This window comes from Chroicocephalus ridibundus, chromosome Z (assembly GCF_963924245.1).
Source record: "Chroicocephalus ridibundus chromosome Z, bChrRid1.1, whole genome shotgun sequence".
In the NCBI taxonomy this organism is placed as follows: Eukaryota; Metazoa; Chordata; class Aves; order Charadriiformes; family Laridae; genus Chroicocephalus; species Chroicocephalus ridibundus.
The window spans coordinates 75,043,678-75,068,395 of NC_086316.1; the positions used below are offsets into that span (position 1 = coordinate 75,043,678).

General features: G+C 59.1%; 2 protein-coding genes across 2 annotated transcripts; one reads left to right on the plus strand and one right to left on the minus strand.

Moving 5' to 3' along the window:
• Window positions 1-775: 775 nt before the first annotated feature.
• On the plus strand, window positions 776-17,188 carry CA9 (carbonic anhydrase 9). The gene is made up of 12 exons (XM_063320696.1): window positions 776-1,034; window positions 8,154-8,183; window positions 9,427-9,597; window positions 11,808-11,950; window positions 12,703-12,795; window positions 13,061-13,127; window positions 13,457-13,614; window positions 13,758-13,899; window positions 16,042-16,065; window positions 16,250-16,276; window positions 16,419-16,512; window positions 16,667-17,188. Exons 1-12 carry the CDS (start codon window positions 899-901, stop codon window positions 16,728-16,730), a joined length of 1,149 nt encoding a protein of 382 aa, XP_063176766.1. The 5' UTR covers window positions 776-898; the 3' UTR covers window positions 16,731-17,188.
• Window positions 17,189-17,645: 457 nt separating this feature from the next.
• Window positions 17,646-23,616, minus strand: LOC134508721 (gamma-secretase subunit Aph-1b-like). The gene is made up of 7 exons (XM_063320697.1): window positions 23,377-23,616; window positions 21,501-21,671; window positions 19,932-20,005; window positions 19,640-19,762; window positions 19,177-19,304; window positions 18,796-18,919; window positions 17,646-18,557 (listed from the first exon to the last, which is right to left on the minus strand). Exons 1-7 carry the CDS (start codon window positions 23,487-23,489, stop codon window positions 18,520-18,522), a joined length of 771 nt encoding a protein of 256 aa, XP_063176767.1. The 5' UTR covers window positions 23,490-23,616; the 3' UTR covers window positions 17,646-18,519.
• Between the last annotated feature and the right edge of the window lie 1,102 nt (window positions 23,617-24,718).

A 24,718-nucleotide genomic window follows, 5' to 3' on the forward strand; every position in this document is an offset into this window, starting at 1 on the left:
CAGACCAAGGACGTTTGGTGCAGGACCTTGTTCAAAGCTTTTTGGGATCCAGGTGCCCTATGTGCATACACCCACACACTTCCTGCCACCTCTGAGGAGCAGCAGAAAGGGAGGACTTCTGCCTGGAGCAGAGTTGTGTCATCCTCTAGCCTTGATAGAAAGAAATGTTTTTCCTAACTGTACATCACTAAAGAGAGGGGACAACCATTGCTGAGGGGTATCTCGACCCAGCACTGAGAAGAGGGGACACCCCACAGCTGAGGGCTCCCAAACCCATTGCTGAGGAGAGGGTACACCCACCACTGAGAGGTCCTTCACCCTTGGCTGAGGAGAGGGGACAGCCATGGCTGAGGGGTCACAACCCCAACACTGAGGAGAGGGGACACCCACCATTGCGAGGTCCTTCACCCACTGCTGAGGGAAAGGGACACCAATGGCTGAAGGGTCCCAACCCCCACACTGAGGAGAGGGGACAGCCGTAGCTGAGGGGTCACAACCCCCACACTGAGAAGGGACACCCACCTCACAGAGGTCCTTCGCCCATCGCTGAGGAGACGGCACAGCCACGGCTCAGGGCTCCGCGAGCCGACGGGGCTCCCCGCCCCCCGCGCAGGGGCCCCAGGCACGTGCCGGCGGGGGGCTGGGGTGGGGTAGAGTAGGGTAGGGGGTAACCCCCGGAGGACGGAGTCGAGGGTTCGAGTCCCGCATCGGGCGGCTCACCTGGCCGGGCCGGCCGGCGGCAGACTTTGCCTCCAGCCTCTATAAAAGGTAACGGCGGCGTGAGTCAGAGCCGCCGCCTCCTCCCCGCCCGCTCTCACGTACGCGCTGCCGGGCGGGCGGGCGGGCAGGCAGGCACGGAGCCGCCGCCGGCCGTCCCGCACCCGCGCACTTGCCGGAGATGAGCCGAGCCGCGCTGCGGGTCTCCCGCCTCCTCCTTCTCCTCCTCCTCCTGGCCGCCCTGGGCCGCGCCGCCGCCGGCACCGAGTACGACCAGGAGCACGGCGACGAGGATACCCCGCACTCCCGGGAGAAAGGTGAGCCGGGGGTCCCCCGTGTGCAGGGCGCCCCGATGCTCCGGGCGCCCCAATGCTCCGGGCGTCCCGGCGCTGGATTTGGGGTTCCCTATGTATAGGGTTACCCCGGTGCTGGGTTTGGGAGCCCCTATACGTGGGGCACGCTGATGCATCGGGCACCCCGGTACTGAGTTTGGGGGTGCACGGGGCAGCCTGATACATGGGGGTTTTGCCCCAACCCCCCGTTGCTGGGTTTGGGATCCTTGGTGCATGGCGTGCTGGATTTGGGGTGCCTAATGCCTCGGAGGGGGGTTGTGGGGGTCCCCAGTGCTGGGGGGCTCCCCTCTTGCTCGGTGTTGGAGGGGCTGCTGTGCCTCCTGCTGCACCCCTGTTAGAGGTGCTGGTGTGCCCCAGTGTGGGGTGCCCCTGCAGGGCGGTATCCCCCCAGCATCCCCCAGCCGAGGGAGCTGCATCCCCCCAGCACGTCCCAGCCTTTGTCCCTGCTCCCGCCAACTCCCGTGCAGCCCGACCCCTGCCCAGGGGCTGGGGGCCCCCGCCTTGCATACAGCCTGTTTCCCTCGCTAAGCCCCTGTCCCACCACATCAGGGGGGGCTCACGGCTGCTGGCAGAGGGGCAATGGGGGCCGTGCAGTGATCAGTGCCTTGCCATGCCGGCCTGGAGGGTCTAGTCTGGGACCCCGGCGTGGCGGGACGGCGGACGGTCCCCTTTGTCCTGCAGCATGGCCTCTCCCCGGCAGGGTCCACTGTGACTGGCCCTGCGTCCACATTCCCCACCACAGCCCAGCAAGGATCCAGCCCCGTTGCAGTGCTGGTGGGGCTCTGCCCCACGGCTGGCGATGGGAAATGGGGGACGTGGTGGAACTCGGGGCCGGATGGTGTTGTGTGCCCCTGCCCCTCACCCCAAGAGCCGTCTTGCTGGTGGCACGGGGGCTCTCAGATTTCAGGGTCACTGGTTCAGGGGAAAAGTTGTGGCTCTTGGGTCTTGATCCCTTTTCGTACTAGGAGCTGTGGTGCTGCCAGTGCTCAGCAGGGATTTTGGGGTACTGCTATGCATTTGCTCGCGTGGGGCTGAGTGCTGCAACGTTCCTGTCCCTGGCTATGCTCCTCGTCCCAGCTTTGCCCGCGGGTCTATTTCCCGGGCTCAGCCTCATAGCGTGTCCTTGGTTTTGCCTCTGGTAAGGAGTTGCCCTGACCTGTGCCGGCACAGCTGCCCTGTGGTAGGGACCAGCAATTGTCTGGTGCCAGGAGCTGCTTTTGTTATTGCAATGAATCACATTTCTTGCTAAAGCCGCTCTTGCCGGGCTGAGCACTGGACAATGAGAGATGGAGAGGCAGATGGTCCTTGCCACAGAGATGAAGTAACCCAGGCCACAGGGTGGGAGGGTGTCAGGCGTCCAGCATGCCGGTGTGGTGCGCTGGCAGCAAGCGGCTGAGCGTGGCGTGGGGCTTGGGGTGGTTGGGGAGACTGGGATGGAGATGGGAAGAGGAGGTGAAGAGTGGGAGGTGGCAGGGAGCTAGGTAGGGACCAGGCAGCCTGGCCCATGCTATACCGGTGTTAGAGGCTGAGGATCTGGTTGGAGTGCTGTGGGGGAGGAGGTCTCGGCTGGGACACACCAAGGCTCCTGCCAGGCGCTGGAAGCTGCGTGTCTCAGCACCACCACTGGGCAACATGCTGCCTCCCTCGTCCTAGAGGCTTCTGCACAAGGCAGGGCTGGTGGCCACCCAGCCCTGGGCGCTTGGTGCAAGCCGGGGGGTTGTCACTGAGGCTTTGCCATGGGGTTGCTCTCTGAGGAGCCTCTGGCTTGCCCAGAGACTGAGTCCTGTGTTACGGGTGTCTTTGAGAAATAGTAACTCCCTTTACCAATGCAACCTGTATCCTCTCTCCCTCCTATTCAGACCTGTCCTGCTGTCCGTGTCCTCTTCTCGCTCATTCCCTGATGCCCTTTTCCTCCAGCTGAGCCCATTTCTCTTGCTTAAAACCCCTTATTCATCTCATTCTCCATCTCCAAGCATTGATCTGTCATCTGGGGTTTCCCCATTTTTTCCCCTGCTGGGATGGCCCTTTCTCTGCAGTGTTCTCTGATTGTTTCGTTTTTCCCCTGGCACTTGCTGGGGCAGTTGAGTTCCACCCAAACCCTTGCCCCTTTAGGGAGGAGCTGGCCGAGTCTTGCGTCCCACAGCCGGAGGAGTCCTCCCCTAGAAGCACAAAGAACAGTCCCTGTGGCGACCTGTGCTACCAGTGGCAGATTAAAGGCTGATCCCAAAGGCTTGCAGGGGGTCAGAGTTTATAAACACAAAGGGGCTTTAACGCAGCCGGGCTTGGGAGGGATCAGTGGTCCCATGGGCAGCACACAGGGTGGTGTCCTGGGCTGAAAGGACATGGGTGATGTGTGGGGTGTGTGTCCAGATGGAGAAAGCAGGTCTGTGCTGGCAGAGGTAGGGCTGGGATGGCACAGCTCTCCCGTAGAGAGAAAGAGCCTCCTCGCGGGGCTTGGCAGAAGGATGCTCGGGTTGTGAGCCCTTCTGCCCAGACGCCGTGCCTGTGTCATGCTTGCCACAAACTGGCTGTAGGCAGGGTGAGCACAGTGGCACAGACCAGGTACCATGATCGGGTTATCGCTTTCAAGGGACATAGTGCTTGGATGTGTTTTATAGGCAGGGACCTGGCTGCTGTGGCTGGTCCCTGCTTTGGGACCTGCACTCTGTGCATCTCAGTGTGTCCTGGTGCCTCCTGGCTGACTGAGCACCAGGAATAACACCCCACTTTCCCTCTTCTCCGGGCAGTGAGCTCCATTGGTCCCCCCACAGCCTGGGACTGATCTGCAGACAGGGGCTTCTTCCGCTGGGTCATAGCAAGGTGGTCCTACCTTGTCAACCCTTGCGAACCAGCCTCATCCCACAGGGGTTTGACCTGAGTCTGGCGCGGGAGAGGAGGCTCTGGCGGGATCCCAGTGCTCCCTGTGACTCAGCACAGGACACCGTGTGCCCAGACGGTAAGAGAGGTAGGAGCGAGTCCTCTGCCCTGCCCACCGTGCGCAAGCCATCAAACTTCTGCTGGAGTTCAAGGCGAGCAGGCAGCACTGATGGCTGCTGTGCTGCCTGGCAGCATCCACGCGTTTCGGTCTTGTCAGGTGCCCTGCAGCAGCTTCAGGCTGTGAACCCACTAATATGTGAATAGCTGAGGATGGAGGGGGGCAGACTCTCTGGTCTCCATCCATATTGCCTGGCTCTGCTGAGGGGAGCCCCTTGCTCTGTGGAAATGATCCTGAGTCCCTTGGGTGCCTGGTCCATCCCTGTGTTCCTGTGGTGAGGTCTCCAGGGAGCAGGCTGCTGCATCGGTGCAGGGCTCCTCACCCTGCTGGAAGCTGCTCCTACCCTTCCTGCCGGGCTGCAGGACATGCCGAGCAGCACGCCGGTAATGGCAGCGTATGCCTCAACTCGGCAGGAAAGTGTTGTTGGACGGTGTTGGATGTCAAGGAGGGAAGGGAGCTGGCGCTTGCGGCAGAGCCGGTATCCCAAAATGGGAGGGCCGAGAGGGAGCGAGCAGCAGGGGGAGAAAGCGTGAAGGAAGGAGCAAGTGGAAGGGGGGAAACGCATCTGGATCGCAGGCTGCCTGGGGAGAGGAGGTGGCGTTTAGTGCTCAGCCAGACCGGAGGGGCTCCGCATGGCTGAACACACAGGCTTTCTCGCCTGCAATAGCAGGCAGCTCCTGTTGGTGCCCTGGTATGTTTTCCTGCTGGGACCCCTGCAAAGGAGTCCTCCTCTTGCATGTTATCTCCTACTGTGCTCATGGCGGCAGCAAGGTTGTTTCCCCCTACATTTTTTGGAAGTACTTTTCAGTCCCTGCTGGGGCTGTGGGTGCCCAGAGGTAGGGCAGGGCGTGCAAAGAGCTGCAGCACCCACCGCCGAGGTGCAGCCACGTCTGTTGTGGTGAGTGGCAGCAGTTCAGCAGAAAGGAGACCTGGCACCATGCAACTTTCCGAGGGAGAAGACGTGCTCCAGCAGGGAGCGTGGGAGGCAGGCTGAAATTATGCAAATAGACATTTGGGCAGGGCAGTGGGTTAATGTTCATGGCAGAGGGCTGTGAGATTGCGAATGCCCCCATGTGGAAGGCACCGGAGTATTGCAGGGCTCCTCTGAGCCATGCTGAGGTCGGGGCAGATGCTGAGAGCCCGACCCAGTGCCTAGGCTGGGCTGACCTCGATGCTGTCTTCCAGCCCTCAGTCTATGTGCCGAGGGGGCCCAACCCTGCACAGATAAGCTGGCGAGATGCCTCCCCGAGTGGGTGGCCTGGCTGTGCCCGTAGCTGCGTCCAGATCTGCAGGACGGGGAAACACACTCGGGTGGCTTCAGTGCATGGATAAGCTCTGATGCCAGGAGGTCTTCAGGGAAGTCTGTTGTGTTGGGATGGATTGGACTGACTCCTGGGTGAAGCTGCAGCCTTTGGGGTGTTCAAAGCTGCTGAGCTGAGGCATCAGGAGGCTGCGAGGAGGGTCCGGAGCACCCTTGGCACTGGGAACAGATGGGCGCGGGGGGACCTGGGAGCCTGAGGTGGGTGGCACAGTGCTGACACAGCAGGGCAGGTGCCAGCACGGTGCTATTGCTCAACCTACGACATGATGTTCAAGTTGCTGTCTGTCAAGGCAGAGCCCCTGGAGGTGAGCAGAAAGCGGGGTGCCGGGGCGGGCCGTGCCGGTTGAGGCATGTGCGGTGAGCCAAGGCACCGTGTGTCAGCGCCTGGTTGCTGTGGCTTACCGGTGCCAGGACTGCCCCGGTGCGAGTGACCCTCCGGGGGCTCTCCATCCTGATCCGCACCCGCCTCCTGCCCAGGAAGCAGCCAACATGGCTCTGATGCGCGAGCCACGGCCGCCTCAAGCAGGTGATAGAGCCAGATGGGGCAGGAGAGTGGGGACAGGGTGGGGGAAGATACGGGTTTTTTTTCCAGAATTTACTCTAGATTTTGGCGCATAAGCGGTGTCTAGGGAGCAGGTAACCTTTGTGTGAGCAAGGTGGGCAGGATGAATCCCACCTTACTGCAGCACAGCTGTGTGCATCCCAGGGCAGTGCCATGCAAGCAGGCGTGGAGAGGGCACTGTAGCCTGTCCCCGGGCACAGGTCTTCCTGCCTGATGCAGGCGGCTGTGGCTTGCCCAGCCCTCTGCTTGCTGCCCCTTCTTCATATGCCTTTGGGAGTACCCTGTGCCTGGGCAAGTGACTGCCGAGTGTCAGAAGCACTGCAGCGATGAGTCACCAGAGATGCTGGAGGGAGCACCGCAGGCTGGTCCTATCTCTGCGACTCCTGGTGCCCCGAAGCTCCCTATAGCCCTTCCCAGATGGGTTTTGCCATGGCCATCTGCTCTCCAGGGCGGCATCTGCACCGAAGGCCCCCAACAGCGCCCATGCCTGGACCCTCGCTGAGAGGAGAGCAGAATCCCACTGGGCTTGGGGCCTCGCATAGGACATCTGGGCCTGGGAAAGCGTGCCTCTTCCTTTCTCACCCCTGGGCTGGAATCTGCTCCTATTAATAGCAAGCGGCTGTCGGTAGCTGTTGTCAGCGGCAGGGATGGGGACCAGAGCAGCGCCTGCTGAGCCACTCCTGTGTCCTGGCCAGGACATTTGGCCAGGCATTTGGCCCCACCAAGGGACAGAGATGGTGTTGGGGTTGGACTGCACCTGCTGAATGCTCCTCCATGTCCTTGCACCCCGGAGAACGATGGAAGTGAGTGTAAATGCTCCCCATCGCCACTGGGTGCATGCCCCGCTTTGTCCCAAGCCTGTCCCAACCTTGCACCCTTTGCTCCTGCCCTTGTGGGCTGGGATGTGCCCACAGCCTGTCTGCACTGGTGAGCGTGCTGGTGAGGACAAATCAGAGCATTAGCCCATTAGTTACCTGTTGTGCCAGTCAGGGCATGGGCATAATCCTTATGGGCCATTTTTCCCTGCTTGAGGCAAATCCAAGCCCTGAGGGAGCTGGCTGCATGTGGAAGGGCTGGTGACAGACAAAGCTTTGGGTCAGGGCCATCTGAGGTGAGGCTCTGGGGCAACTCTAAGGCCAGCTCCAGTGATGTGCCGGGAGCCTGGGCTTTGCCGGCAGCGCTGGAGGAGGGTGATGGTGCAAGGGCTGGTACATGGAGCACTGCCATATCCTCGGGACCTGCCCCAGGAGGGCCTTGCTTTCTCCAGGTCTGTGTGCTGGGGACGATCCCAGCCGTGGGAAGCTCAGGGCACATCCTGCCCTGCCGTGGCCACTGTGCGCCCCATGGGTGACATGGGGTGTGCGGAGGTCCTGGCGTGGGCTCCCCCATCCTCCCCCCTGCTTCTCCTCAGGAAAGGATTTGTATGGTGGGACCCTTATGTAGCTCTGCATGGGAATTTGGATGGCAGGGTGAGTTGGGGCAGGGGGCTGCCAGGACGGGAGCTGGGTGTTTGGTCTGGCACATTTTCCTGTGGCAGTCTACCCCTATGGCAAGGGCACTCGCTGTCGAGGAAGACAAGATTTTGGTGCTCATTTTCTTCCCCTGCTGTGAGTTCCGGGGCTGCTTTCCCCCGGGCATCTGTGCGGTGCGAAGCAGCTCACTGCCCAAACTTTTTGTGGTGCAGGAGCTGCTTTTCCCCACCACCCCCTACAGTGCTTTGGCATCGCAGGAGTGCCACCAGGACAGCCGCTTCCCTGGCTGCTCTTGCTTACGGAGCCTGGTAAGGAGGCAGGTCTGCAGCTTCCTTAAGTCCTTTGCCCTGGGACAGTGGGAGGTTTTGGCTGTCCCAGAGTAGCTGCAAGAGTACTGGTGCAGCTGCTCAGTGACGGAAGCCAATATCTGTGATTTTTCCATTATAAGGATGATAACAACGCATCAAGACCCGGGGTTTTCCCTCTGGCCAACACGTGCAGGAGACCTGGCCCTGCTCACAGGAGGCAATGCCCTCCAGGAGCATCCCCCTCACCAGGGCAGGGGGAGGAGTGGGAAAGCGAGTGCAGGGAGGGCGGTTGAAGGCAATGGGAACCCAGAGACCTGCTGCTGGGGCTGGGAGCTCTGCCTAACAGAGGTGTGTTTGCTGCCAACCTTTCCCTTCCATTCATGTGGGTTTTTTTCTCTCTCTCTTTTTTTTTTTTTTTTCCCAAGGTCCTGGACACAGTCACTGGAGCTATGAAGGTAAATACCCTGCAGTTACTCCTCCTTTTTTCCTACCACCCAGCAGACCCTGGTCCTGAGCCAGGTGTGGTTAATGATTACAGCGCTCCTGTGCGCACTCTGCGGCTCACCCTTCCCTCCTGGCTGACCCTGCTACCTGGGCACCCATGGGCTGAAGAGCCAGGGGTTACTCTGATTTGAACAGGAAGCAGTGGCTCCACCGAGGGTTTCCCCAGCCCCCTGGGTGTAGGGGGATGCCCCTCAGGGCAGGGCTTCTCCCTGAACGGGAGCTCCCTCAGTCCTGTGCCAAGCAGGGAAGCAGGCTAGACTCTCCAGGCTGGACTTGCAGCCCATGCTGGGACTTTGACCTGCCCAGGGATTAGCTTGTGTCCTCACCTCTGTTGCCCTCCCTCCCCATCCTGCCTGGCCCTGACCTCCCATCATGGCTTAAGGGGCTTCTCCACGGCACCCATGATGGGCATCACTGCGGCACAAACACACCCCTTCCCACCATGGTGGTGGGACAGGCCATGGCACCATCATTCTGCTCGGGACCAGGGGATGGCTTGGACCTGCGGATGCCCAGCTCCATCTTCATGAGGGTCCTGTCAGGGGCTGGGCTGGGGGTGAGCCTGGGCCTGCGCTGGCCCAAGATGCGCTAGAAGCAGCGCCTTGCAGTGCAAGGGGAGGCTTCTGGGGCATCAGCCACGCTTATCCCAGCTATGGCACTGGGGAGAGGTGGCAGTTTAAGCAGCCACCCCAGCCCTGTGAGTTGGCCCTGTGCGGGACCGTACTGGTGCAGTTAACAGCCAGGAACCCATCAGACCTGTGGCTGCAGGCTCCTGTGATCGCAGCAGTACTGTGGTACCTTGCTGGAGTCGCAGAGCAGGCGAAGCGGTGGGTTGGTACCTGCCAGAGGCCAAGCTGTGCAAGGCAACGAGCGTGTGATGAGCTGCAGAGCAGCGGTTCCTCAGCTTGCCAAGTCCACTTGTAAATGATCTTCTCGCGCTCTTCCCAAACACCCCAAAAATAGACTTTCCTGGCAGCTCACCACGCTCCAAGACCTTTCCTGATACAGCTGCATGTGGTCACATGGTGGCACAGAGCTGCTCCCAGGCTAACTTGCTGGAAACTAGCCGTACACGCATGGCTTATTCCCTGGTCAGTGCCTGTCCCCTTCCCCACCACCCACCAAACCTCCTTTCTGTCGGGCTCCTTGCCTGGGCAGTCTCACTGGCAGTCCCTCCCTTCCTCCTCATACCAGACCGGGAGCACTGGAGTGAGGACTACCCGGACTGTGCGGGCAACGTGCAGTCGCCCATCAACATTGAGACGGACAAAACCATCTTCAGCCCCCAGCTGCGGCCGATCCAGCTCTCTGGCTACAGCCTGCCCGCCAACGAGAAGCTCAGGCTGACGAACAACGGGCACACAGGTGGGTGCAGAGGCACAGGCAGAGGCTGGAGCACAAGCAGAGCCTCTGCCGGCAGCACCAGGCTTCTCTGACGCCCTTGCCCTGGTCTCTGGGAAGGAGATTCTCTTGCAGGCTGCAGTCATGTTGCTTCAAGGCCAAAAGGGAAGCATCAGGGTGCTGAGCCTTTACAAGTCCACGTGCTTTCCTATCTGGAGGGGAGAATCCAGGAGACGGAGAGCTCACCATTCACTGCCTTTGGGAACTGGCTCCAAGAAACCCACATTTCCCATACAAATGTGTCCCTAGTATTTCTGGTGCGGGTTTGCAGACACTGATCCCTCCCCTGCATTTTACTTGCAAAGGACTAGTCAGTCTCTGATGTGACTTAGCCTTTAAGGTACCTACATCTCAGTCTTTTCGCAGAAAACATTGGCCAACTTCTTTAAGTCTGTGCTTCAGGGTGCTATCTCAAGACCTCAAGAAATTTTTATAGGTCTTTTGTTTCCCTTCTCCAATTTTACAACTTTTTTTGGAAAGTCTGGACGCAACTTACTCACATTACTGTAGTAGCAGTCTCGCCATGCCAGATATGGAGGAAAACCACATCTCCTTCCCGCTGCCCACCCCACAGATGGTATGGTGGGTCCTGGTTGCTACCAGCTTTTTCTGGGAGCAAGCTGAGTGTCTTGTGCACGCTGGTGCCTGCCAGTCCCCGAGCTAAGAAAAGGTGTCGGAGAAAGGGACTTAAAGACTCTCTGGCAGTGTGATAAGGCACCTCCTTGCCCTGGTAGCCAGCGAGATGGAGCTGAGCTGTGTGTACAGCAAACTCAACAGGTCGGACTCGCTGTGCACGGTCAGATCAGCTGTGCCGTGCATGCACAGAGCTTTATATTATGGCCTCCTGCCCTCGCGTGCCTGCAGAGTTAAACTAGTTGAGCTCAGTCGTTGCTATTTTAGACACCCTGGTATCTGGTGTTGCTTGGTGTTTAGAAAAGCAGTCGGAGCATTTTCATTGGGGTGAGGTGTTGGGGGAGGGAAGTAGTTTCTCACATGCTTATAACATGCCTTTTTTTTTTTTATTCTCGCGATTACCAGTCTGCTTTATGAAAAGCCATAAATAAATAAAAAGTTGCAAGTCCAGTAAGGTATTTGTACAGTTACTCCTTTTTGTAGTATAAAGTTTGTGCCGGATAAGCTTTTTCAAGGGCCTGAAAATGACTCAGGTAGCCAGTAGAAGGAATGCAATGATTCAGATATACAAAAGAAATGTAAAAGCAGATAAATTTCCAGGGAGGGAGTATTCTCTTGCTTTGAGTTTTGTATCTCTGAACCCAGTGGCAGGGAAAACGGGAGAGGACAAATGACTCATTACAGCTCTGTTATGTGGTTACCTCTGAACATGTGCCCTACCTCGGTGATGTGACTAAGGGACGCTTCACCTATAAAGAAGGAGGAAGGAGTGGAGTTGATACTAAAAGGAGGAAAAGGTGCTTAGAAGGATAGGACAGCCTTTCTCAGGGTCCAGGGATGCTCCTGATATTTTTGCTGCGTGTCCAGGTAACTCAGCTTTTGGATTTGCTATGCTGCTGCATGAGTCCAAGAGAGCTGGCCAAACAACATTAAAGTAAAAGGCAAAACGAAGTATGTGTTTACCGTACACAAAGAGGCAAAAATTTAGCTCTAAATGCTTTCAAAAGATTTCACGCTTCCGTGCCCCCAGCTCCAGTGCTGTCAGACACTCACAGGCAGCTTTACTTGAAAGGTCCCAGCTCGCCGAGCGCTGCAGCTCTCTGTCCAGCTGCACTGCTCTCGTACGTATTCACCACTCTGCCAATATATTTCTCCATGAATTTTGTCCGCAGCCTCTTTTTATTATTCTCACTTACTGAATAAATTGTTGGATAACATTTGGCTTGGAGCTGGCCCCTGGGAGTCTCTGCAGAGGGACTCTTCACTTTCCAGCATTTTCATAGCAGCTGTTTTTGAAGCTGATGTATTTAGTGGGGTGTCCTACGACCTGAAGTCGAAAGTTGAACCCTGCCGCATTGCCACAGCTCTGGGTATTGGTATCTGCCCCTAGCATCACGAAAGATGGAAAGCAAGTTTGTTTGTTGTGACAAATTTCCACAAGCCCAGGGTGACTCTGTGCCTTGAGACATCTCCTCTGCGTACCGAAGGGATGGACTGGGCTTTGTGTTTTACTGACCGACCTCTTCCTTCTGCCTCTGCAGTTGTCCTCGAGCTGCCTGAATCCCTGGCCATCACCGGTGGCTATGCCCAGCAGTACCGAGCCACGCAGCTCCATTTGCACTGGGGCTCCCCGTCAGGACCCGGCTCGGAGCACACCATCAACGGGCGCCGCTTTGCCGGGGAGGTAAGGAGCCCTTGTGGCGGCGGGGACATCCTCGCCTCTCCTGCTGCTGGGCAGGGAAGGTGCTGGCGTTCTGCCCTGCTCCTAGCCCTGGTTGTCCCTGGATGGATGCTGTAGCCCCTGGCCGGGATCCCTGCTCCTCAGGCAGCAGAGTTCAGTGTAGGAGTTTGCTGAGCCAGGCACGCTGCAGCCTGCGGGGCAGAGGCGAGGAGGAGACCACCCTCCATGATGCTCTGCCCGCAGGTGGGCTGGGGCTCACCCCGTGTGAGCGGAGCAACCCGTCCCCATGCCGCAGCCCCGCTCCGGGGCTGATGGAGCAGGAGCTGCGGCGGTCCCCGAGCTGGGGGAGCCAGCTCCCCGGGCGGCTGTGAGCAGCCTGCTTTGGGAGCTGCAGGGACTGTTTACTCTGTACACACTGTCCTCCTGCTCTGCCAGCTCCCATCCGGTTTTATCCCTCCTGCTCTAGCTGCTGTCCTCAAACTGAGCCCGGCTCTGCTGTACGACCCCCTGGTATCTAGGGCAGAGTGCTGGTTTGCTGTCCCTGGATGGGGAGGTTCCCGTGGGCAGATCTTTATGGTTGCTGCTTTGCAGCAGCATATTTTTTCAGTCCTACCAGCATATTGCCCTCCTAGGAGGGGTGTTCCTCATGGCTGCATGTCTCTCCCAGCCCTTGCTCTGGCAGGCTGGAGCCCTGTGGGGGTAAGGACCTCCTGGAGGTGCCCATCCTACATTGGAATTGCTTACTTCTCTTCTAGATACACGTGGTCCACTACAACACCAAGTATGACAGCTTTAGTGAGGCAATGGTCCACCCAGATGGCCTGGCTGTACTGGGAGCCTTCCTGGAGGTGAGTCCCATAGATCAGCCCTGGACGAGAAGGGGTGGGACTGGGGTGGGCAGAGTCAGCCACAGTTTTGGGGTCTAGCAAAGGTGCAAATGCTCCTGGAGAGAGAGGGCAGTCCAGAGGATGGAACAGCGCAGCTAGGAGGAAGGGGTCACCGGGATAGGGTGCCTCTCACGGGGAGCAATACCTCCCCGCTGGCACTGCCATCACAGGCCAGTCTCTGTTTGGCCCCTGTCCTTGTCATTACTGTGGGGTCTCTGTGTTGCAGGTTGGGCCGAGGGAGAACCCATACTACCAGGAAATACTTGAGCATCTGCCCAAAATACGAAGAGAAGGTAAGGCCCTGTCCCACCTAGAACTTGTCTCAGGGGTGCAGCCCCGCAGAGAAACCCGCCGCAGGGCAGAGAGAGGCTGCAGCAGGTGTTTGCTGTACGTATGTGAGAAGGGGAGCATGGCACAGCTTGTACAGAAACAGCTTTCCAAGGTGCCCTCTGCTCTCACGTGCTTTTCCCTGCCTCCAGGGCAAACCCACAGCTCTTTCTCCAGCACGGCAGCGGGGACCCTGGCACACACAGCGCCAGGCTGCCCATGATCTCCATGCTGCTCCTGTCTGTTGTCCTTCAAGGGGTCGCTCGGTCTCACTGCCGTGGTGTTTCTTTCCCAGGCTCGGAAGTCTTGGTGCCTGGATTCAACATCGCAGGTCTGCTGCCTGCCAGCCTGAAACTCTACTTCCACTACAATGGCTCTCTGACCACCCCTCCCTGCTTCCAGTCAGTGAAGTGGACGGTCTTCAACCAGACCATGCAGATCTCTCACGACCAGGTCCGTCAGGGCAATGAAGTCTGTGCTGGCTGTTGCCCAGCCTCTCCCTGTAGGTGTGCACCACCCGTGCCCGTCCCCTCGTGCTCGCCCGGCTCCCGCAGGCGGGGTGCACCCCTTTTCTGCTCATGCTGTTCCCCTTACAGATGCTAATGCTGGTGACGAGCCTGACAAACGACGACAGCAAGCCCCTGCAGAACAATTACCGGCTGGCGCAGGACCTGCATGGGCGACGGGTGCTGGCGAGCTTCCAGACCACCCTCCTTTCGACGATGCACCTGCCTGCTGGTAAGGCGTGCGTGAGCGTGCTCGGGCTGCACCTGGGTGCAGGGATGGGGCAAGGAGCAGGAATCACATCTCTTACAGAAATGCAGCATTTGCATGGCATAGACCTGCCTGGCAGGTGAATTTACAGCCGTGCTGGTCTTGGGGTCCTGCTTTACACCATTTCTGCACTTGTCTTACTGTGCATGGGAAGATCAGTGTCTAGGGTGGGGAAGATCTATTTTATCCTTGGTCTTGCAGAAAGAACAGTGGCAGGAATAGGGGGATGTATGATCAAGGGCAAAAGGCCAGGTCCTAGCATCCCAGCTATCTTCATCCCCAAACAGAGCAACTAAATTTGGTAGGAGCTGCAGGAAGGGCAGTGCAGGACTCCCTTCCCGAAGGCTGTGCTCTGCCAGCGGGGCCACGCAGCCATCCTGGATGGCAGTCCCCTTCCTCACACATCCCTGTCTGCCTGGCCTCAGTTCGTCCTCGAAGGCCTTTCTTGCGTTTCTCAGTTTCCAGTGATGAGTAGAAATTCCTGTTAATCCTCAGGTGTGACTTTCGCTCTGCGTCACTGAATTCTTGCCCATTGCTGCTCTCTGGGGTCACTGGGTTTTTTCTGTCCAACATCCTGTTCCTTTTCTGTTTTGATGGCGTTTCCTACACCATGTTTCAAGGTGACTAATAGAAACAGTGCACCGTCCCAGACCCTTGGGCAATGCCTCAGTAACCACACGCCCACTGTGCAAGGCACTTCGCTTCACCATCCCACCTGCAGCCAGCTCACTGACGGCTCCAGGCTTTTAATCACCATGGTCTTCAGCCTGGCGAGCAGTTTCCCATGTGGCACTGCATCAAATGCTTCACTGAAGTCGGGAGAGATAAAATCTACCACATTTTCTTTGTCTAGAATATCACTTATCAAAGAAGGATATCAGGTTAGGCTGGCATGCTCTATCTTTGGTAAACCTGTTAAGATACTTTATCATATTTTCCATTTACCTCCAAGCCTTTCTTTTACCACTTTCTTGCAGAAGCTGTTCCAAAGCCTGCAGCCACCATGGCTGGGACAAGGGGGGAAGTTACCCAGCTCACCTTTTTTTTTTCTTTATTTATTTGCTATTTCTATTCAATGACCCCCACTTTAACAAAGCCATGAAGCCCTTGTTCTTGGAGTGCCAGGACCATGTTTATGCTTATTGGTCCCTCGCCTTGCACGCATGGGGCGATTGGGGTTTTCTCCCCAACTCGGTGCAGATAAGCGCCTGCTTTATCCCTGGGGCCGCCGAGTGCTGAGACGGAGTGCTGCGGGGTCGCGTCTCGCTTCACTTGCAGCTGCACCTCCTGCGCCCACGCTTGTTGATCTTTCCCCAGTCACCCCCAGTTCAGGAGAGCCCCTCCTGCCCCCGGCTGCTGGGTGAAGGCAGTGGCTTCCCCGCAGTGGCCACGCAGCTGGATACGGCCTGCAGATAGTGCCACTCTGCGCGCGGTACTCCAGCTGTGTACAGACGATAATGTAGCCATTTACCCGGCGCGACAGCGTTGCTTTTAAATATTTGCCCGGCACAGCCTTCGCCCAGCGTTGTACGGCCACTGAGCCATCCCTGCCCCACATCCCTGACAGCAGCAGCCGGCTGCCTTTTTCCAGAGAGCTGCTCACCACCTCGCTGCGGCGGGCAGCTCTCCCCACGGCTGCCGTCTGCTGGGCTCCCCCCTTGCCCCTCTCTAGGGTCCCCCCTGCCCCTCCCCGGGGTCTCCAGCGGGGTTTGGTGCAGCCGAGGGATGCTGCAGTGCTCGGCCTTCTGCCTGCCTGCTTCCCAGGGGGTGGCAGCAGCGATGGGGGGTGTTTCTGGCTGGGTTCAGCGAGGCTTTTGTGTGGGATGTAGTTCAGGGATCCTTTTTTTTTTTCTTTTTTTCTTTTTTTCTTTTAATTTTCCCTTGTCTGGATGCTTCTGGCGGGGTGTCAGGGCCAGCCTTCCTGCAGCAAGATGCTGTGAGCTGCTGGGGATAACGGGGCAGGCAGCCGGCCCTGCCTGCTCTTGGGTGATGGGGAGTCTTGCAGGCAGCCCTGCTTTGTCAGCGCGACCTGAAGCCCTGCAGGCTGGCCACATCCCTTCCCAAATACCTCGGGCAACCTCCTGACTGCCCTTGTCTCTCTTTCAGGTAATGACGACGCAGCAGCAGGAGGTAGGCGGGGGGTTGGCCGAAGGAGGGGAAGGTGGCCGGGGGTGGGGGGGATGTACCTGCCTGGGAAGGGGGGTGCCAGCAGCCATGTGCTGAGCTGGGAGGCAGGCAGCCACGGTGGGTTCGCAGGGCTGCCCTCGCGTCTGTGTGGCTGGCTCTCATCTTTTTGTCTTTGTCTCCTTTTCAGCACACTCCAGCTCTTCGTTTCATGCAGGTAGGCATATTCAGCTGAGGCTGCCGTCTCCGTGTCCCCTCTTGCCTTCAGGCTACTGGCTTGCTCCAGCCTTGCCCCATTCCCTTGGCTGGTAGCCACAGGGTACCATAGCCAGTGTAACCTGCCTGTGCTTGGCTTGTAGGGGATGTGCTGGCCGTGCTCTTTGGGGTCCTCTTTGCCATCACGGCGCTAGCCTTCCTGCTGTACATCTACAAGCACCGCAGCCAGAATGCACGGTGAGTGATGGGGAGCTCCGTGAGGAGGGGACTGGGGGGTAGCATGGGTCAGGGGCATGAAAACGGGTGTTAAGGGTGGTCTCTCAAGCAGCAAGATGGGTTAGCAGGGCCTCCGTGCTTATTCTAACACTACCCTCCCTTCCTCCCCCACCAGGCTCGACTCACCAACGAAATCCAAGGTCATCTACACGGCAGCCAGCACTGAGAACACAGCCTGAGCCCCACACCTCTGCGGTGGTCTCAACCCTGCCACCCCACCTCCCTTCACTCCCACCCCAGGCCAAAGTGTGGCAAGCACTCCACCATCCCTCAGCTGCATAGGCTGCCCACACGGACTGTTTGCCCGGGGCAGTATCTGGCCCCAGCAGATATTTTTGTTATAAAAAAAAAAGGTAAAAATGTATTTTAAAAAAGAAAAAAAAAAAGTAAAAGCCTCCCATGGTGCCAGCCCTCTCCGCTGCCCTTGTGCGAAGCGGTGGGGCAGGAAAGGCCACTGGTGGAGACGGACCCACGGCGGAGAGGTGCGTGTAGGGACTCCTTCCCAACTGGCAGAGACAGCTTCAACCTCGGTGCCCTGGGCAGAGCTCCAGAGCAAGCAGCACAGGGCTCCTTGCACAGCCCAGCCCTGCCCTCCATCGCTCTAGGACTTCTTCCTCCTCTTATTTGTGCAAAGCATTAGAAAAACATAGCTGTGGCTTACTAGGGCTGGAGAAAGGCAGAGCTGAAGGTGGCAGAGCCACTGCTTCCTTGCTGGCCAGACCCCACCCAGCTCCCCTCCAGCTGTACCGTAGCTGGAGCGGTCCCTGCTGCCTCCCACCTTTCCTGGTGGCTCCAGTGCTGCTGGAGCCAAGCCCCAGTGAGCTCTATGGCGCTGCCAAAACCAAGAGAAATGGGTCAGGTCCTGGAGAAGGGGAGGAACCTGCAGGTCTCCAGCTCTCAGCAGCCTCCACCCCAAAGCAGTGAAACTAGAGCCCAGCCCCTGTTAGCATGGACAGAGCAGGAGCAAGACCTCCAGGTAATGGAGGTCTGCAGCTGCCATATGAATCGCACCAGCACAAGCCGCTGCCACCACTGCCGCAGAGTGCTTGCACCCTCCCCAGAAGGGCAGCACTGCTGGTGCCACACAGCCCCACTTGTCTGTGGTACTTCTTTTATTGGTACAAAAGCCCATTATGGATAAAACTGCCTTCTCAGCCCTGAGCCCGATGGCAGCTTCTCCCTCCCAGCCCTGTGGCAGAGCATCAGGGCTGGTGCCCGCCTGAAATCCCCATCCAAGTGCAGAAGAGGTCAATGACCCACTGGACTGGCCCCTTGAACCCCCTCCCTAAGATGTGCCGGCACCAGCTGCAGGGTTGCATCTCCTCCTGAGCCCTCCACCACCTTCCATGCCACTAGGTCCTTTAGGTACTGTCTATTCCCCGTCCCCCTCCTGTCCTGGGTGCTGTCAATCCCCTCAAGTCACTCCACCACCATCCTCCCTGCGCCAGGATGCTGGCTCACTGCAGCTACTGCAGTCCAGCACTGGAGCCAAGGCTCCCGGGGCAGCGAGGCTGGGCAAAGAGGTGGAGAAAGTAGCACCACAGCAGTCAGCCCTGACCCAGAGTGTGGCGGTGCTTTGCAAAGCCACTTCCTCCACCTGCGGTGAGGAGGTGATGCAGGCCCCCCTGGCTCCGGCACATGGTCTGCAGCAGGGGGAGAAGCAATGGGTTTCTTTGGGCTCAGGCCTCCAGCAGTCCAAGGTAGCATTCCTTCCCAAGCAGGCTAATTGGGGCTCCGCTCGTGGCAGGGCCAGCAAAGCTGGGTCCCCCAAAACTGAGATGTTCTCCAGGGGTTCCCAAAAGGGTGTCAGAGTGAGCCAGCCCCAGCCACACCAGTTGGCTGGCTGCCACTGGCCAAAGTCCCCCCAGTTCAGGAGAAAAGATATTGCAGAGAAGGTGACGGTTGCTCTTGCTGCCAGGATGGAAGGAAGGGCAGGGGTGGCCGGGGACAGGAAGATCCTGCGGGGTCTCAGGATCCTGGCTGGGGGCTGGCTCCGCTCCTTAGACCTGCAGGAACAAAGAAGAGGGGGACAGTTTTCACCAGGCTCCTTATCCCATCCACATCCCTCAGGAGAGGCAACAACCCAACCATGGCCCTGAAACCCAGCTTCTCCTCCAGTCTGGCAGACAAAGGGATGACGCCCTTGTTCCAGCCCTGGTAACACCCTTTCCCCATCCCAGCACTGCTCTTGGTACCCAAAGGGACCCACAAGGTCCCCCATCCCCTTTATGGAGCAGGACTTACAGAGCAGGAAGCGCCGCAGGTTCTGGGCAGATCCCCCCGAGAGCAGGTAAGCCCAGGTGGCAGCAGCAGCCATCACCAGGTAGGAGGGCACCAGACTGCCCACGTACAGGGGGTTGCAAAACGTCTGAGGAGAGAGGCAGGAGAGGGGAGGGGTGAGCAGGTGGGAGAGGACAGGGATGAACGAGGGGCAGCATCACCGCCTTAATGACAGGGGACACCACCGCCAGGATTCTGTTTGTCAAGGGCCAGCTGCAAGTCGCCCAAACCCAACCGCTTCACTAGTGCCAAAGGCTGCTTCCCTACCTGGCATGGCGAACAGCACGCACCACAGCCATCCCCGAATACAAGTCTCAGCCCAGAGCTCCACTCCCAGCTACTCACCGACCCCGAAACAGCGAGGTGCATGACAACGACTGCCATGATCTCCCACCAGCGACGGTGCTCACAGCCGTGGAAGAAGAGGATCCCCCAGAAGGTGTGAAGGAAAATCAGCACCATGGTCATAAAAGCTGCAGGGAATGGTACACAAGTGTCACCAGGGAGCCACCCATCCTGGCCCAGCCCACAGGCTCAGGGAATGATGGAGAGAAGATGGGAAAGGGGAGTAGTGGCACTGCTGGGCTGGACTGGGAGGCACTGGGGCAAACCCTGAGTATGGGAGAGATGGGGGAGAGGAGCAGAGAGGATCACTGGGTTTGGCATAGAGAGAAGCGGCAGGAGACCATAGGGGGCTCATATGCATATGGGGATCAAGTCAGGGGTGCAGCATAGAGCAGTGGAGCTGTGCCCCCAGTCCCCCAGGGCTGCTGCCTCTGTGGTGGGGCGAAAAATGCTGGTCACTCACCTGAGGTCAGGAAGTAGAGCTGTGAATCCCCATGGATGCCCACGGTGCCGGGCCCTAATGCGTCTGCCAGGAGATTGATCATGGAGAAAGCGCCGCTCATGAGCCCAAAGCCCACACCAGCCACTGCCAGGACAGGGACATTGTCAGGTCCTGAGCCACCCAGGGACACCCAGGCACCTCCTAACCATCTTCGGTGTGAGAAACCTCCCTTTCCCACCAGCATCATGCCCAGCCCTGCCCAGGCTTGTCCCTGGCCCCGTGGTTGGGGTGGCCCGCTCTGCACAGCACTCACCATATGCCATTTGCTGGATGGAAATGGGGGAGCAGCCGTCCTCGCTGAGGGCTACCAGCCCCTCGATGGCCTTCCTGTGGGGTGAGAGCATGCTAGAGCCCGGCACAGCCCAGCCACCTCCTGAGGCAGAGCGCAGCACCAGGATGGAGCGGGCAGGAACCGGGGTCTGCATCATCCTACCCTCCTAGTAACCTCCCCATCATAAACCGCAACACGCACGGTGTCTGCATGACTGCCCTGAACCACTGGATAGACCAGGCACGTGAAAACCACATGAAGCGACACAGAAAGATTTTCCAGAGGGGGATATGAGTGCCAGCCAGCCCCGTGGAGCACGGCTGAGGTGAAAGGGACATTGGGTGCAAAGCAAGCAGCACCTCCGCATGGAGAACAGCCCCAGCGTCAGTGGGGGAGGCACACGGCAGGAGGGTGTACCTGATCTCTGCATTTATACTCTTAGAAGATATTGAAAAAAAAAGGAGAGGGTGCAGGGAAGACCTCAAAGAGCTAGCTCTCTTTTTGGGGAGAAACTGGGAGAGGTGAGCTTCATAATTTTTAACAACTAGAGGTGTGGCAGGTGAGGAAGATGCCGGAGGGCTCCTCCGCCCAGGGAGGGCAGCAGCACTTGCAACCGGAGATCCTCAGGGTGACCAAACCGCAGTGTTTTTTGTTAGAGGCCGCTCCGTGGAGCTCTGCTACCCTCTACCTGCCTGCCTCCAGCAGTGCCTTGCTGCAGGCAGCGGTGCAAGCCCATGTACCTGGTCTCACCAGCCTTACCCTAGCCCCTCGCCAGCACCCAGCCGGGAAGGCTGGGGTGTATGAGAGATGTCAACGCCAGCATTGCCTTCCCTTGTCTGCCTGCCCAGCCCCAGTCTGTCTGCCCATCCATCCATCTGAATGCAGTACAGAGTGCAGCATGTGCTGACCTGTCAGGCGGCACAAAAGCCCATGCTCTGGGCCAGCGTCAGCAGCGAGGCCGGGAGCTGCTGAGGCTGCGCTGAGACTTTGCCCTGGGCTGGCCAGGGCACCATGCATGGGGCCCGTGGCGATGTGCCACCCCACAGAGCCGCAAAACCACCTTCAGGCTGTCCCTGCTCACACAAAACCGTCCCTAAGAAAGGAACAAGACTTGGCAGGAGGCCAGGGCAGATCCCTAACCCTTCGGCCCCCGTGCAGCAAAGAAGGCATTTCCCAGTGCCTGACACCCCCCTCGCATCCCCCGAGCTGCGGGAGCACTGCTGGTGCTAGCCACCGGAGCAGAGAGGATGTCACATGTCCTGCAGCAGCCCAAACCCACAGCCTACCTGTCCCAAAGTCAGGGAGATGCTACCAGCCACCTTAGCCCTGGGTCCTCCAGACCTTAGGGCTGCTCTGCTCCACCACTCGAAAACCACTAGAGGTCAAGATACTAACACAGGTACCACCCATGCACTCCCAGCGAGGACTGAAGTGGCTTGGTGCCATGCTTGGCATCCCCCCCAGCCCAGGAGCTCCCAGACGAAACCCAACACCCACCACGGCCAGGAGGACCATCTGGCAGCACTGGAGCAGAGTAGGAGATGGCCTTACCTGAGGAGCTTGTAGTAGAGGAAGCGGAAGGCCTCCTGCAGCAGCACAGAGAACATCACCCCAAATATCAAGAGCCCCTTCTGCAAAGGCTCATCTCGGGGGTCGCTGGCTTTAACCGCGATAAACCAGATGAGGGAGGAGAGCAGCAGCGACACCAGCCAGAAGAAAGCCCTGCAAGAGAGTGCAAGAGCCTGCTGGCACCGGTGCTGTGCCGGGACCAGTGCCGGTATCGGTGCCATGCCTGTGACCATCAGCACCATACCTGCACCTCTCTGCATTGGTACCAGCATTGGCAGCTGTGCCCCGGCCTTGCCCACTCTCCTACCAGTACCAGCACCATTCTGGCACCAGTGCTGGGCAGGTGGTGCTTGTACTGGTACCGCTGCTGTGCCTGCACTCCTCCGCTGGTAACCAGAACTGGCACCAGTGCCCACCTTGTGCCCACACCAGTAACAGTACCAGTGTCTGTCTCATATCCACGCTGGTATCACTTCCAGCTGATTCCACAGTGGTACTGGTACCAGTGCCCCTGCTTCATGCATGCACCAGTACCACTACCAAGCCTGCACTGGAACTGGTACTGGTACCAGCTCTCCACCGATCCCATGCCGTTACGGATACCAGCGTCCTCCACATCATGCCCACGCCATGCGATGACCATAATGGTACTAGTACAATACCAGTACTGGTGCCCCTGCTGTGCAAATGGCACCAGTATGAACACCAGTACTGGTGCCCATCACGCCCACAATGGTACCAGTACAAATACTGGTGCTCCTGCTGTGCCTGCAATGGTACCAGTACAAGTCTGGATACTGGTGCCCTTGCCACACTCACAAGGATCTGGTGATGATGATCTGGTGATGACAAGGTCGTCATGACCACGACCACCCTAACATGCCCACAACTGCACCAGGAAGAGAAACAATATTGGTGCCTCTGTCATCCAAGCAACAACACCAGTATGGGTACTGGTACCGGTGCCCCCATTGCGCCCACAATAGCACAAGTATGAGTGTGGGTACTGGTGCCTGTGTTGTACCCACCATGGCACTGGTACTGGTCCTCCTGTTGTGCCTCTGCCAGTACCAGTCACGCCCCTGTCACACCCATGCTGGTACCAGCACCATCACTGGTATAAGTACGCCTGTCACACCCATACTGGTACCAGCACCAGCACTGGTACCAGCACCCATGTTACACCCATACTGGTACCAGTACCAGCATTGATATCAGTAGCCCCTCACGTCCATATTGGTACCAGCACCGGCACTGGTACCAGCGCCCCTGTCATGCCCATGCTGGTACCAGTACCCCCTCATGCCCATACTGGTACCAGTGCCCCTGTCATGCTCATGCTGGTACCAGTACCAGCACTGGTACCAGTATCCACTCATGCCCATACCAGTACCAGCACTGGTATCAGAGCCCCTGTCACACCCCCACTTGTACCACGTACTGGCATGGGTACCTGTATCCCCTTACGCCCATACTGGTACCACTACTGGCACTGGTACCAGTATCCCCCCATGCCCATACCCAGGACTGGCACTGGTATCAAGGCCCACATCATGCCCATACTGGTACCAGTTCTGGTATTGGTACCAGTCCCCCCTCACACCCACAGTGGTACACCACTGGTACCAGTATCCCCTCATGCCCATACTGGTACCAGCAGTGGCACTGGTACCAAGGCCCCTGTCATGCCCATACTGGTACCAGTCCCCCCTCACGCCCGTACTGGTACCTGCAGCGACACTGGTACCAGTACTCCATAGCGCCCATACTGGTACTAACAGCACTACTGGTGCCACACCGGTACCGATACCGGTACCAGTGCCTCCACCCCTCCCCTCGGTGGCGGTGCGGGACTGACCCGGCGATGAGGATGATGATGCGCAGCGGGTCGCGGGCGATGGTGAAGAGGAAGAGGCCGAGCGCCGGCCCGAAGGCGATGAAGGTACACCCGAAGAAGACGGCGAGCGTCATGGCGCCGGGACGGGGACGCGGGACGGGGACGGGACCCGGCGGCTCGGCCCGGCCCGGCCCCGCTGCCCCCTCCCCCCTTCCCGCCCTTCCGGGAGCGACCTACGTCACGTGCCGACTGCGCGCGCCGCCGCCGCCGCCGCCGGAAGCGGCGCGCGGGGGCGGGGCTGGACTGAGGCGGGTCATGGCGGGGCGCGGCCTGCGGCGGGGGCTCGCGTCTGTCACCGGCGGGGAGGGGGGTCTGTCGCGGGGGGACACGGTCTGAACCGCGGGGGCCGGGCCTGTCACGGGGTGGGCCCTGGTCCTGATACGGCGGGGCACGGCCTGCACTGGGGGCCCAGGCCTGTCGTGGCGGGGCACGGCCTGCACTGGGGGGCTCAGGCCTGTCATGGTGGGGCACGGCTTGTGTTGGGGGGACTGCGCCTTCACGGCGGGGCACGGCCTGTACTGCGGGGGCCCAGGCCTTCATGGCGGGGCACGGCCTGCACTGTGGGCCTCAGGCCTGTTGCTGCAGGGGCCTGGGCGTGTCATGGCAGGGCACAGCCGGCACTGAGGGGCTTGGGCCTGTCACAGGGTGGGCCCTGGGCCTGTCATGGCGGGGTATGGTGTGCACTGGAGGCCTCAGGGATATCACAGGGGGCCCTGGTCCTGTGGCAGGGAGCACAGCCAGCACTGTGGGGGATGTGGTGGTCTGTACTGCGGGTTGGGGGGCTACGGCCTATTACCGAGGGTAACTTGGTCCTGACATGGGTGGGCACAGACTGCACTGTGGTGCTCAAGCCTGTCACAGGGGAGACCTGATTCTGTGACAGGGGCCACAGCCAGCACTGGCGGGGCACGGCCTACGTTGCTGGGTGGGAGGGTACAGCCTGTCACCGGGGGTAACTTGGTTCTGACATGGTCAGCACAGCCTGCACCAGGGGAATGCAGCCTGCATGGCTTGGACCTGGTCCTGTCATGGAGGGACACGGCCTGTACCATGGGGACATGGCTTGCATCCAGGGGAGCTTGTCCGTGTCACCAGTGCCCTCATTGAAGGGGGACATGTGCTGCCCCCCAGGATCTGGGCCAGCCAAGGGTGCCAGTGGTTGGTTGAAGTGTGCTGGCTGTCCCCAAGGGTCTGTAGCTCCCTGTAACCCCACGATAGGCCTACCTCTCTACAGTGGAGCTCCGGCACTGCTCCCAGACCCTCTGCAGCCCCTGAGCATGTGGTGCGGGGGCTGCACGCTCCT